We start from the raw sequence: 14,680 nt of genomic DNA on the forward strand, positions 1-14,680 counted from the left end.
ATCATACAGGGAACTCAGTACAACGCCTCTACAATATCTCCCAACAACATTTAGGACTTTTCACAAAAACAAATCAAAAGATCTTAGGTCTTTCCTAGAAACTCGTAATTTTATATCTGTTCTTACTTTGCTAGCCTTGACAATCTTACCTGGTGTCGGGGATGGAGTAATGGCAGGTATGAGTGTTTGTCGCATCACACCTCTTTTCGTGTTCATGTGCTGAGGAAACGCAGCCGCTTCTACATCACCCGAGGAATGATAGGCCCATATTATAAACAGCGGCATACCTTGCTGTAGAATTAAAGCATTTTTCTAATTATATTCATGTAAAAACAGTCTCATAATCATTAAAATAATAACAATCAGCCCTCTACTGAGACTTGACCCTGCTTAGCTGTGCCAGAAAGCAAGTTCTAAATAATGATTCAAATATTAAATGAAGGGCCACCGAATTTATGTAAGTAAAGTTAAACGCTACAAAAAAGAAAGAATGGTATCAGGCGTTGTTTTCGCAGCTGCTTTTAAAGGTTCGAACATAACTGCAATCTTGTCTTTTCTTTCAAATGTTTCTTATCCATGGTACACAGATATGATGGTCATATATTATATTTCTATCTCTTCAAGTATACCGCTTCACCAGCTTTCAGTGGGCTTAAGAGCGGCTCAGTTGCTAAATCACTGAGCTCATGGGTTCCAATCCCCTTCAAGCCGGAATTTTGTCAGCCTTTCTTTTTTTCCTTCGAAAGATACCTTAAAGACTCTTACCTGAATCACGGTATCATTTGTAGCATCACCGGTGTCAAGCCGGCGATAAAATCTTAACGTTGTTACGCCATTTTCTTCCCTGGAATAGCTCAATATCCAGTCCTGCTGAGAATCCAATTGAGGTCGCATTCGGCCAACAGTCAGATAATCCTACATGAATAATTCAAATTAAAAGTCAGGCGAATATGGACAAGTATTAAACGAACTTATTTGTGATTAGATCTTCATTTATTTCTAGGAAAACCTTTTTTTCCTTTTAATCAGTCAAGCAAACCAACAAATCCATAAGCAGTTTACCTGTAGGTAGCCAACTCCACCCGACACTCCTCCAACAGCCACATCATAACCATTCATATTGTTCGGAGCTTGAGTGGCAACACCAAATCCAATCCAGCCAGTGGCCCTCACTTCTACCATAAAGTGTAACGTGTCCATACTGCTGTTGAACATCCACGACACGTTGTAGTTGTTATTATCAAAAGACAGAAAGTTGGCAAAATGCATGGGTCGCATTTCCATAACAGGCGTGGCTGTTACTACTGGAGTCGTTGTTGCTAAGGAAAACAAAAATAGAATGTGTTTGAGTCAGCATGGCGCTTTCGGTAAATCAATAAAGGCATCACATGTACCATTTTACTATTACTTGATTCAAGGTGATCGCAGTTTATCAACAAGCACTGTCTTTGCCTCACTTTCTTTCCTCATGGAAGCCGTTAAGTAAGACTGTCTGCGTGTTTCAAGTCATTATTCTGAACATTGGAGAATGAACAAGCAGACATTTTCCCAAAGTGTGAAATGCAAGGTTTTTTTAAAATAACTTTATCCATTACTTTCAAGTGATATTCAAACTCGCGGTGGTATTGACATCTTTATTTGACGTTTCCTTCGTGTTTACATGGAATTGCTTCTCTCTCCAGTGGAAATATGTTTCAATATTCACCATACAGGGAACACAGTACAACGCCTCTACAATATCTCCTAACAACACTTAGCACTTAAATTCATCAAAACAAATCAAAAAATCTTAGGTTTTTCCAAGTACCTCGTAATTTTACATCTGTTCTTACTTTGCTAGGCTTGACAATCTTACCTGGTGTCGGGGATGGAGTAATGGCAGGTATGAGTGTTTGTCGCATCACACCTCTTTTGGTGTTCATGTGCTGAGGAAACGCAGCCGCTTCTACATCACCCGAGGAATGATAGGCCCATATTATAAACAGCGGCATACCTTGCTGTAGAATTAAAGCATTTTTCTAATTATATTCATGTAAAAACAGTCTCATAATCATTAAAATAATAACAATCAGCCCTCTATTGAGACTTTACCCTGCTTAGCTGTGCCAGAAAGCAAGTTCTAAATAATGATTGAAATATTAAATGAAGGGCCACCGAATTTATGTAAGTAAAGTTAATCGCTACAAAAAGTAAGAATAGTATCAGGCGTTCTTTTCGCAGCTCCTGTTAAAGGTTCGAACATAACTGCAATCCTCTCTTTTCTTTCATATTTCTCTTATCCGTGGTACACAGATATAAAGGTCATATATTATATTTCTATCTCTTCAAGTATACCGCTTCACCAGCTTTCAGTGGGCTTAAGGGGGCAATTCACCTAAACGCCATTTTTCTGCCACTTGACATGGCTTTAATGGCAATTTCTCATTCACGTTTCAAGCAATCCAAAAACCCTATAATAATCCCATGAATCTGTGTTGTGGGGTATTTTGTGAATTTTTGGGTGATTTTTTGGATATATTTGGGAGGAGTAGTTTTTTTTAGAAGGATTGATTAAATTAAGAGAAATAAGAAATATTGAAGATTTAATGAAGTTTTAAAATTAGAGTTTCTATTTAATAATTAATAGAAGGATACCAAGTTAGTCCACTGACAACCCGGGGTGCTCTTGCGTGAGTATCAACTGTCTGTTGGTGTTCCAAAAATCATTTTCTTTCTTCTATCCCTTCTTAAAACTTCTTTAAATTTCATTCAAATTTAGCTAAATTGCCCCCTTAAAAGCGGCTCAGTTGCTAAATCACTAAGCTTATGAGTTCCAATCCCCTTCAAGCCGGAATTTTGTCAGCCTTTCTTTTTTTCCTTCGAAAGATACCTTAAAGACTCTTACCTGAATCACCGTATCATTTGTAGCATCACGGGTGTCAAGCTGGCGATAAAATCTTAACGTTGTTACACCATTTTCTTCCCTGGAATAGCTCAATATCCAGTCCTGCTGAGAATCCAATTGAGGTCGCATTCGGCCAACAGTCAGATAATCCTACATGAATAATTCAAATTAAAAGTCAGGCGAATACGGACGAGTATTAAACGAACTTATTTTTAATTATACATCTTCATTTATTTCTAGGAAAAGCTTTCTTCCTTTTAATCAGTCAAGCAAACCAACAAATCCATAAGCAGTTTACCTGTAGGTAGCCAACTCCACCCGACACTCCTCCAACAGCCACATCATAACCATTCATATTGTTCGGAGCTTGAGTGGCAACACCAAATCCAATCCAGCCAGTGGCCCTCACTTCTACCATAAAGTGTAACGTGTCCATACTGCTGTTGAACATCCACGACACGTTGTAGTTGTTATTATCAAAAGACAGAAAGTTGGCAAAATGCATGGGTCGCATTTCCATAACAGGCGTGGCTGTTACTACTGGAGTCGTTGTTGCTAAGGAAAACAAAAATAGAATGTGTTTGAGTCAGCATGGCGCTTTCGGTAAATCAATAAAGGCATCACATGTACCATTTTACTATTACTTGATTCAAGGTGATCGCAGTTTATCAACAAGCACTGTCTTTGCCTCACTTTCTTTCCTCATGGAAGCCGTTAAGTAAGACTGTCTGCGTGTTTCAAGTCATTATTCTGAACATTGGAGAATGAACAAGCAGACATTTTCCCAAAGTGTGAAATGCAAGTTTTTTTAAAATAACTTTATCCATTACTTTCAAGTGATATTCAAATTTGCGGTGGTATTGACATCTTTATTTGACATTTCCTTCGTGTTTACATGGAATTGTTTCTCTCTCCAGTAGAAATATGTTTCAATATTCACCATACAGGGAACACAGTACAACGCCTCTCCAATATCTCCTAACAACACTTAGGACTTTTCATCAAAACAAATCAAAAAATCTTAGGTCTTTCCTAGTACCTCGTAATTTTACATCTGTTCTTACTTTGCTAGGCTTGACAATCTTACCTGGTGTCGGGGATGGAGTAATGGCAGGTATGAGTGTTTGTCGCATCACACCTCTTTTGGTGTTCATGTGCTGAGGAAACGCAGCCGCTTCTACATCACCCGAGGAATGATAGGCCCATATTATAAACAGCGGCATACCTTGCTGTAGAATTAAAGCATTTTTCTAATTATATTCATGTAAAAACAGTCTCATAATCATTAAAATAATAACAATCAGCCCTCTATTGAGACTTTACCCTGCTTAGCTGTGCCAGAAAGCAAGTTCTAAATAATGATTGAAATATTAAATGAAGGGCCACCGAATTTATGTAAGTAAAGTTAATCGCTACAAAAAGAAAGAATGGTATCAGGCGTTCTTTTCGCAGCTGCTGTTAAAGGTTCGAACATAACTGCAATCCTCTCTTTTCTTTCATATTTCTCTTATCCATGGTACTCAGATATGATGGTCATATATTATATTTCTATCTCTTCAAGTATACCGCTTCACCAGCTTTCAGTGGGCTTAAAAGCGGCTCAGTTGCTAAATCACTAAGCTTATGAGTTCCAATCCCCTTCAAGCCGGAATTTTGTCAGCCTTTCTTTTTTTCCTTCGAAAGATACCTTAAAGACTCTTACCTGAATCACCGTATCATTTGCAGCATCACCGGTGTCAAGCTGGCGATAAAATCTTAACGTTGTTACGCCATTTTCTTCCCTGGAATAGCTCAATATCCAGTCCTGCTGAGAATCCAATTGAGGTCGCATTCGGCCAACAGTCAGATAATCCTACATGAATAATTCAAATTAAAAGTCAGGCGAATACGTACGAGTATTAAACGAACTTATTTTTAATTAGATCTTCATTTGTTTCTAGGAAAGCCTTTTTTCCTTTTAATCAGTCAAGCAAACCAACAAATCCATAAGCAGTTTACCTGTAGGTAGCCAACTCCACCCGACACTCCTCCAACAGCCACATCATAACCATTCATATTGTTCGGAGCTTGAGTGGCAACACCAAATCCAATCCAGCCAGTGGCCCTCACTTCTACCATAAAGTGTAACGTGTCCATACTGCTGTTGAACATCCACGACACGTTGTAGTTGTTATTATCAAAAGACAGAAAGTTGGCGAAATGCATGGGTCGCATTTCCATAACAGGCGTGGCTGTTACTACTGGAGTCGTTGTTGCTAAGGAAAACAAAAATAGAATGTGTTTGAGCCAGCATGGCGCTTTCGGTAAATCAATAAAGGCATCACATGTACCATTTTACTATTACTTGATTCGAGGTGATCGCAGTTTATCAACAAGCACTGTCTTTGCCTCACTTTCTTTCCTCATGGAAGCCGTTAAGTAAGACTTCAAGTCATTATCCTGAACATTGGAGAATGAACAAGCAGACATTTTCCCAAAGTGTGAAATGCAAGGTTTTTTGATAACTTTATCCATTACTTTCAAGTGATATTCAAACTTCGCAGTGGTATTGACATCTTTATTTGACGTTTCCTTCGTGTTTACATGGAATTGCTTCTCTCTTCAGTGGAAAAAGATAAACAATAGCCTCCATTTGGGGCGAAAATATGCTCAGATATTTGTCCGTGGACATTATCTGTTCCGAGAAGCGAAAAGTTTTGCGAGAGCGAAGCTCGAGGAAAACTGTGAGCTTCGAGGAGCAGATAATGTCCAAGGACAAATATCTGAGCATATTTTTAAAGCCAAAGGAGGCTATTGCGGTTATTATCCTTCAAATATTTTTCGCAACATGCAGCAACGAGGTTGAGTATTTGAACATTTCGTTTAAGGACAGTTTACCGTCAAAAACGTGTAGAGCGTATGTTGTTTTCTGATACTACTTTATCGACAAGCAGGTTTATCTCCCCTTCTGTCACAAAAACAAACCGTCCCCCCCCCCTCCCCCATCTTGACATTAATTTTTATTGTAAATTTGACGCGCCTTGAAGTTTTTAAAATTGGGTAATGTCACTTGGGGAATATCATCGGATATTCCCCAGTTTTAGCTGGGGTATATTCGGTCACCTAAGGCGTTTACACCAATCGCGCGTGAGGAAAAATATTTGACGGATATACGTAGTTTTTGTGCGTCGGGGATGGAGAAAAATTGCAGTGCACTTTCAAAAAGTAACGACCTTGCTAGGACACCAAACTATTAATAACGCTGTTTTGTACTGAACACAAAGAAGACAACCAAGTTTGCTGTTAAGAATTGTGATGGTTAGTGCAAAAACGACTGCTTACCTTTCTGTTTATGAACTGGCAAATTACAGTTCAGCAAAAACGTTTGATATATTTTTCGCTAGACTTTTGGATTGTCCCGTATTCTAGGGCTAAGAAATTACAAACAGCACATGTATTTCCTTAGATTGGTTCTCGCAACCGTTAAAATAGATCTCGACTTGTCTTGAAGAGATGGGAAAAAACCCGGCACCTGAAAAAATCCGCGCTCGAGCTGAAGTGTCCCGAGAAATTCTAGCTTTCTGGCAGACAAAAAAGGGAGGGAGAACAAAGCAATTATTCTCAAAAGCATCAGAGCCGCTTGAAAGACCGTTTAGTTTCATAAAAGATCTAGAGTTCTTGCATGCAACAAGGCACAAGATGCGTTTGTTAAACCACTGAGGAAAGATCGTGAAATTGCTTGCGTAGTAAACAAAGAAACACTCACCCTAGAAATCGTTTAAAAGCTTTTCCAGTCTGTTCAGCTCGGCTCCGCTGACACAACAAATCCTTCGCAGCTTCAAAATACTGCTTGGTTTTAGCTTTTGAGGCAAGAAATTTGTGGAAATTTTGCCTGAGCGATTGGCGCACTAGACGAGTACTCAATTTTTTCATTTGATGTAAAACGCTCTCGATCTCATTCAAACTTGAACAAAGCTGCCACTTTCATTCATGCTGGTCCGCGCGCGGGAAAATGTTACAAGTTTCTTTTTTGACAAATAAAGATCGCCTCCAGCTTTTCTGCTATAAACCTGTGCTTTGTTATCAATGTGTTGAATAATAAAACAATTATCCTGCTCAATCTTGCGCAATATCGCCTGATTTTAGCCCACTCGGCCTACGGCCTCGTCGGCTAAGTATCAGGCGATATTCCGCGCGATTTCGCAGGATAATTGTTAAATATTCATCATACAGGGAACTCAGTACAACGCCTCTCCAATATCTCCTAACAACATTTAGGACTTTTCACAAAAACAAATCAAAAGATCTTAGGTCTTTCCTAGTACCTCGTAATTTTACATCTGTTCTTACTTTGCTAGGCTTGACAATCTTACCTGGTGTCGGGGATGGAGTAATGACAGGTATGAGTGTTTGTCGCATCACACCTCTTTTGGTGTTCATGTGCTGAGGAAACGCAGCCGCTTCTACATCACCCGAGGAATGATAGGCCCATATTATAAACAGCGGCATACCTTGCTGTAGAATTAAAGCATTTTTCTAATTATATTCGTGTAAAAACAGTCTCATAATCATTAAAATAATAACAATCAGCCCTCTATTGAGACTTTACCCTGCTTAGCTGTGCCAGAAAGCAAGTTCTAAATAATGATTGAAATATTAAATGAAGGGCCACCGAATTTATGTAAGTAAAGTTAATCGCTACAAAAAGAAAGAATGGTATCAGGCGTTCTTTTCGCAGCTGCTGTTAAAGGTTCGAACATAACTGCAATCCTCTCTTTTCTTTCATATTTCTCTTATCCATGGTACTCAGATATGATGGTCATATATTATATTTCTATCTCTTCAAGTATACCGCTTCACCAGCTTTCAGTGGGCTTAAAAGCGGCTCAGTTGCTAAATCACTGAGCTCATGGGTTCCAATCCCCTTCAAGCCGGAATTTTGTCAGCCTTTCTTTTTTTCCTTCGAAAGATACCTTAAAGACTCTTACCTGAATCACCGTATCATTTGTAGCATCACCGGTGTCAAGCTGGCGATAAAATCTTAACGTTGTTACGCCATTTTCTTCCCTGGAATAGCTCAATATCCAGTCCTGCTGAGAATCCAATTGAGGTCGCATTCGGCCAACAGTCAGATAATCCTACATGAATAATTCAAATTAAAAGTCAGGCGAATACGTACGAGTATTAAACGAACTTATTTTTAATTAGATCTTCATTTGTTTCTAGGAAAGCCTTTTTTCCTTTTAATCAGTCAAGCAAACCAACAAATCCATAAGCAGTTTACCTGTAGGTAGCCAACTCCACCCGACACTCCTCCAACAGCCACATCATAACCATTCATATTGTTCGGAGCTTGAGTGGCAACACCAAATCCAATCCAGCCAGTGGCCCTCACTTCTACCATAAAGTGTAACGTGTCCATACTGCTGTTGAACATCCACGACACGTTGTAGTTGTTATTATCAAAAGACAGAAAGTTGGCAAAATGCATGGGTCGCATTTCCATAACAGGTGTGGCTGTTACTACTGGAGTCGTTGTTGCTAAGGAAAACAAAAATAGAATGTGTTTCCACTCGCAGATTTATTGATTTCTGTTTTTGTGTTTCCTTTGTGTTTACATGGAATTTTTTTCTATCTCTAGTAGCATTCATTATTTTTCGGCATTTTTCAAACACGGAACTTAGCCGCGCCTCCATAGTATCTTTTGTTAGGCCATAGGACTTTTCACTAAAACAATCAAAAGACCTTGGTAATCTTACCTGGTGTCGGCGATGGCGTAATGGCAGGTATGAGTGTTTGTCGCATCACACCTCTTTTGGTGTTTATGTGCTGAGGAAACGCAGCCGCTTCTACATCACCCGAGGAATGATAGGCCCATATTATAAACAGCGACATACCTTGCTGTAGAATTAAAGCATTTTTAGAAATTATTCATGTCAACAATGCTACTCTTTCTAAAATAGTTAACATCTTATGTCTGTTAAAAATTTAATTACTTTAATTTGGCGTCGGAAATATAACCTTATAAGCAAGTTTCAATAATCAAAAAAAAAAAATTTCAGTCGCGCGGTATCATAACTCTTTGTAGCTGGCTGTTTAAGTGTTTACGCCGGTTTTCCAGTGAATTATAATATCACTGGTCTTCAAGTTGATGCACATGTTACTTCATCAGTTGAATAGATTACTCACTTGGATCACTACATCTTGAGGATCAGTGGTGTTTCTCTTCCTACTGAATGTTAGACTGGTTACTCCATTCTGCTCAGTGGCATTTAGTAACTCGAAGTCTTGCTGTTGTTCTGGTGTCGGTCTGACTCTTCCCTGTGTGTAGTAATCCTGTTGAGACAAGAAATGCTTTGTTACTTGAAGATGATGATGATGATGATGATGATGATGATGATGATGATAATGACGATGATAATGATAATGATGATGATGATTATGATGATGATGATGATGATGATAATGACGATGATAATGATGATGATGATGATGATGATGATGATGATGATAGTAATAATAACCATAATAATAATAATAATAATAATAATAATAATAATAATTATAATTATAATAGATAGATAGATAGATAGATAGATAGATAGATAGATAGATAGATAGATAGATAGATAGATAGATAGATAGATAGATAGATAGATAGATAGATAGATAGACTTCGGATTACAAGTCCGGTCCGCAAACCACCAGTCCACGCCGCATTCCATCAAAAGCTTTATTTATTTAGGAAGCACAGTCAGTTATAGATTGTTCTCCCGAAAACCTTGACTAAAAGAAGCTATCCGCAAAACTTAAAAATGATAAGCACAAATAGAACGATAAAAGTAAGTTTCAAAAAATACGGAAGTCCATGAACCGTTTGTCGTTAATAAAAAAGTCCATCCGAATTTAGCCTGCATAGCAAGCGTTCCCATACGAACGAATTTGTTCGCATTCCGGCCGCGTGAAAATTGGGGCGAACGCAAAAAATTGGCGGACGGGGATGGGAGTGGGGAGGTGAGGGAACGCTTGCCCGCATACCCCTTGAGTTTGAAAAACGCCCACCGATTTGTCACGGTTAATTTCATTCGCTGATTGACAGCTGGTCAACAAATTAGCCAATTACAGATTACCGGATATGGAAAAATAAAACGCTTCATCGAACTTGTCAAACCCCCGAAATACTGTAGGTTGTGATGTCGGAGTCGCGAAAACTCCAAGCGATCGCTGTAGAGTTTGTCAGTGCGATTTCAAGGTAAAATTTGGAACAGTATCTAAACCTGGTGATATTTCTTCAGAAAATCTTTTCAAACCATCGAAAAGAAAAGATTCATACGGTAAAATTCTTGCCAATACTTGCAGGGCGGTTGGACTTAAAGTGGAAAACACCAAGTTATTTCCTGAGCGTGTGTGCAATCCTTGTAAAATTAGAAATTTGGGGACACTATACGAACTTGTGCAGAATTCGATAGGTGGTCAGGCTGCTTGTAAAATTCACCAAAGCAGAAAATTAACGTATCCAAGCGGTTGCTCGAAACGCCACCGGGCAGCAGTCCTTTTCACAAGACTGTTTATGTCAACTCTCCTAGTCCCGTCTCACAGAAAGCTTCTCGGAAGTCTTTACAATTTGCAACCACAGCTGATCAGGATGTTAAGAATTGTGTCGAATCGAAGTTGAACATCGACGATTTACCAATTGATGGGACACTTCAAGTTAAAGTAGTGATCGTTAATTCTACCGGCCAAGTTACAACAAGAATTCCTCACGAGGAGCAAACTAAACAAATAGTGCGGCAATTGTGTAACAAGAATTGGCAAGCGGCCACAAATGCCATACTCAAACACAAAGAACTTAAGCCAGAAGTTGTGTAAGCACTGAAAAAAAAAATGTTTCAGAAGAAGTAGCTAGCTACACTAAATCCGTAAGTATTTTGCTCTTGAATGAACCGGATGTAATTATGCTTTGCAATGGAGAAATAACAATAATACTGGAGTATTCTGTGCCTCCTTGCCTTTTACTTCGCACTCCACACATCATAACAAACAACTGAAAAATTAAACTCTTGCCAAATCCTGTTGGCAATACGGCCATTAAATCTTTGCATTGCCCTTTCTTGTTCCGTTTTCAAAGTAAAAGAAAGCCCCGCTTCGCTCAGCTCCGATATAACTTCGTTCAAACACGTTTCAAAATCTTCCACATGTTCCGCCATTTTGATCTTCGCGAAAATTTGATAGCTACTTGTCAAACCTGTCACTCTAAGTGACCACACAGCACCAATCGGGAGCCCCGTTCGTGGACGAACGGGTTTTTCAAAATCGTGGGGTTTGCGGGCCTCGCTTCCCCCTCCTACCCCCGTCCGCCGACTTTTTGCTCTCGCCCTAATTTTCGCGCGGCCGGGATGCGGAAAAATTCGTTCTGCGGGAACGCTTGCCACGCAGGCTAATCCGAAGTTAATTTTCGAGTGCGACGGTGTTTGAGTGACATAAAATTTAAAGGTGTTTTAGTATTACTTACGCCGGTATCGCGTTGTTTATCCTTTACTATTCAGGACTAAAAAAATCCATTGTTTTACGGACCGTTAGTTTCATTCCGTAGTTCCAAAAAAAGGCATATGATCCCAATTTTCATTGATCGGTGACGTCAATTTTCACTAAATTTTCAATGAATAAAAGTCTTCAATTATTTATCAGTAATTATAAATGGGGCTTTAGATAGTTGTAATAAATCAATGTTAGGAAGGCATGCTCTTGACTAGTTGGCGACTTCAGTAAGCACTTCAATAAAAGTGCTGACCGTTTCAGTAAGATAGCATAAATTTGAAAACTTTGCTTTAAAACATACTTCACAAACACACTGTGATGTAATTGAAGTGAAATTCTTTGACGTTTGCAAGTATTGATAGTTAGAAACAGGACTGGTTTTTTATTCGTGCAAAGTTTTTACCGTTGTAATGTGTAATTTGTCAATTTTAGTGTTTAATTACACTCGTTAACTGCAAAGTGTGCGTGAAACGGCCAATAAAACAGGACCGAATGTCTTTTTGGTTGATGGAATTTGTGCTGGACTGATTACCGTTTTCCTTTTGTGATGAATATCATCGGCGACCATTACAACTTTTTAACGTTTATTAAGGGCTTGTTTTATTCCGCCGGCAAGTAGAAATAACTTTTAAAAGATGCTTTTGTTCTCGTGCGGTGGTTACTCATCATTTAGGCAGATATTTGATACAAGCGTACAAAGCGCTCACGAGAGATGCTAAGTTGTTTTATGTCACTTTTTGGTGAGCAGATACATGAGTCGTCCAAGTTTACTACGATTTTGTAGTTTTTTAAAAAACATGCTTTTGCTATTTATGTCTCCAGGAATTTAAAACAAAAACTCGACAAACACTTCACTAATGTCAATATTATAGACCTAAGGGTTCTTGCATGACTCAGCTGATGTTGTTTCCTTGGTGATTAACAAAACAAAAGCAGACAACGTGAAACTGCGATTGTACTGTGTGGTAAGTATCATTTACTGTACTGACTTACAACAATATGCATACAAAACTAAACATTTTTCATATCCTTCATTCTGGGTATCTCGGGAGTAGCTGCCTACTAAAGTAGCTGATGGCATTGCTGGAAATGACTATGCAGGACAAAAAACGGGAAAATGTTTGATTACTTCCAATTTTCTATTTGGATTCCAACAGCCCTGGCTAAGATCGGCGTTTCCCGAACTGATATACCATAGTCCGACCCCTTCACCGATAATCCGCGCAATATGCCTCTGTGTTAGGAGACACCGTTGTTAAGTCAGCATTACTTCGAACATGACAGTATGAAAATTACACGAGAAAAAACAACAACAACCTTAGGTTAACTTTTCGACAACAATCAATTACAAGCCTAGCTACGCCATAAGCTACTGTGCCTGAATGATAGAAAATGGCAACAGAGTACTTTAATACAATGTTCTTTCCATGATCAAAAAAAAAAAAAGGATTAGCTGTTTAACACTGAACAGTGAAAGTAGTAAAACCTTAATTTTTGTCAAGCAGTCTAGAGTTTGCAGTGAGCATGAGACACCCGTATGTTGGGTAGATTTTTTATCGATACTTAACAATACGTTTCAGTACTCAACTCAAGTGAAGACGGTTACTAACACAAGATGAGATATTTTAACAAACTGAAGTATTAGTCTACTTTGATAGAAGTAGCTCGTCACATTTTTTGCCACTATACCTGTAGATAACCTGTTCCATTATTAAGCACGCCTCCCACAGCAACATCGTAGTTGATCATATTGGTAGGAGCATTCAAAGCAAAGCCAAATCCAACCCAGCCGGTTGCTCGCACTTCCACCAAAAACTGAAACGTTTCTGAAGATGCGTTAAAAGTCCACGACACGTTGTAATTGTTATTGTCAAAGGAAATCATGTTGGAAAACGAGTTTTGTCCCATAGTAGGGACAACAAACATGAGTAAAATATATCGTATAAATGTCATCTTTGGATAGTTGAGAAAAAAGTGAAAGATGATTTAGCGGTCTTCCCGAGTAGACTGTGGTTAAAACTGGAATGCGTGCAAGCTTATTGGTAGTATTGATGTGGTTTTGTACTTCATTTTAAAATAACTTTTTTCAACTTATATCGGTCACACGCAAGATCAGAATATACGTATATTTGACCATCATTAATAAACAAAAGCGGAATGATGACGTGGTGTTACAGATTTGTTGTTAAAGTATGCCGAAATTTGTTCAGCGCAAAAGTTCCGTCTTGTTTGTTTTATTGTCTGCTACATCGTTTCTTTTAAAGATGATAGTTGTCGAGTAAGTCCCCTCCTGTCAGTTTTAAGATAAATGACATTTGAAATTACAAATATTTATCGAGCGCACGGCCCTTGTTTATTGTTTTCTCTGCCAATATCACGTTGATATTTGTTGTTGACGATCACAAGAGACCAAAGCAGTGACTGGGCATTTTCTATTTTTGTTTTAAGAAAATGTCAAAAATTACCCTCCACGATGATTTCTTTCCGTGCTTGTGTACGGTGAACTTCTCCAACAGAAATCAGAAAACCGGAAAGTCGTGTTGCTAGATGTAAATTAGAGTGACTTTACTCAATACTCAAACAATGTGTAATCGCCTGGTAACGCAAATTAACAATAAAAAAGTTTAGTGAATAATGTAGAAGAATACTGCTCAACGAAATAGAATAAATATTGTCAGAAGCAAAGCCCAACATAAGAAATAAGTGAAAAAATAAAAATTGTCTATTTTGCTTGCCTGCTAAGAAATAAAATTAAGTAATTTGAAACACACACTTTGACGGTATTTGTTTGTGTTAGCGACAAGTCACGCTACACTTAGCTGTAGTTGTTATTGTGGGTGGAAAAGAGTCTCGATATTCTATTTCTTTTCACAACTTTTAAGTTGTGAAAAAAAGGCAAAAGTACTTGAGGATTCAAGTCTACCATAAGGGCTCTTCTAAAGGCAGAAATTACGACGGGTGGGTTGTCAACTGTCTCGATTCCTCGAAGTAATTGAGATGCATTGCATGTAAAACTCAAGGGAAAAGCCTGTCACACGACATCCTCGTTTCCTGCTAACGTACTTATAATTAATAATAATAATAATAATAATAATAATAATAATAATAATAATAATAACAATAATAATGATGATGAGGCAAAGTTTTTGTGCTCGACACAGTAAACAATAAATTTTAAATAAATATGAGTTCAGTGGAATGCATAAATTTCATATCGCTAATTCATTACCACCAATATGAAATGTAAGCGGGAAAGTCCAAAATCATCTCGAGGATTAA

At 38.3% G+C, this 14,680-nt stretch overlaps 1 protein-coding gene across 1 annotated transcript; it reads right to left on the reverse strand.

Annotated features, from left to right (window-relative positions):
• Positions 1-60: 60 nt before the first annotated feature.
• On the reverse strand, positions 61-13,354 carry LOC146489610 (uncharacterized). The gene is made up of 15 exons (XM_085104563.1): positions 13,091-13,354; positions 9,053-9,199; positions 8,623-8,764; positions 8,148-8,380; positions 7,852-8,001; positions 7,237-7,378; positions 4,883-5,139; positions 4,587-4,736; positions 3,972-4,113; positions 3,183-3,439; positions 2,885-3,034; positions 1,856-1,997; positions 1,063-1,319; positions 766-915; positions 61-291 (listed from the first exon to the last, which is right to left on the reverse strand). The coding sequence occupies exons 1-15, from the start codon at positions 13,352-13,354 to the stop codon at positions 61-63; spliced, it is 2,814 nt and encodes a 937-aa protein (XP_084960689.1).
• Positions 13,355-14,680: the final 1,326 nt, after the last annotated feature.

Source organism: Pavona decussata, unplaced genomic scaffold (genome assembly GCF_977016875.1).
Source record: "Pavona decussata unplaced genomic scaffold, jaPavDecu1.1 SCAFFOLD_4, whole genome shotgun sequence".
Lineage (NCBI taxonomy): Eukaryota > Metazoa > Cnidaria > Anthozoa > Scleractinia > Agariciidae > Pavona > Pavona decussata.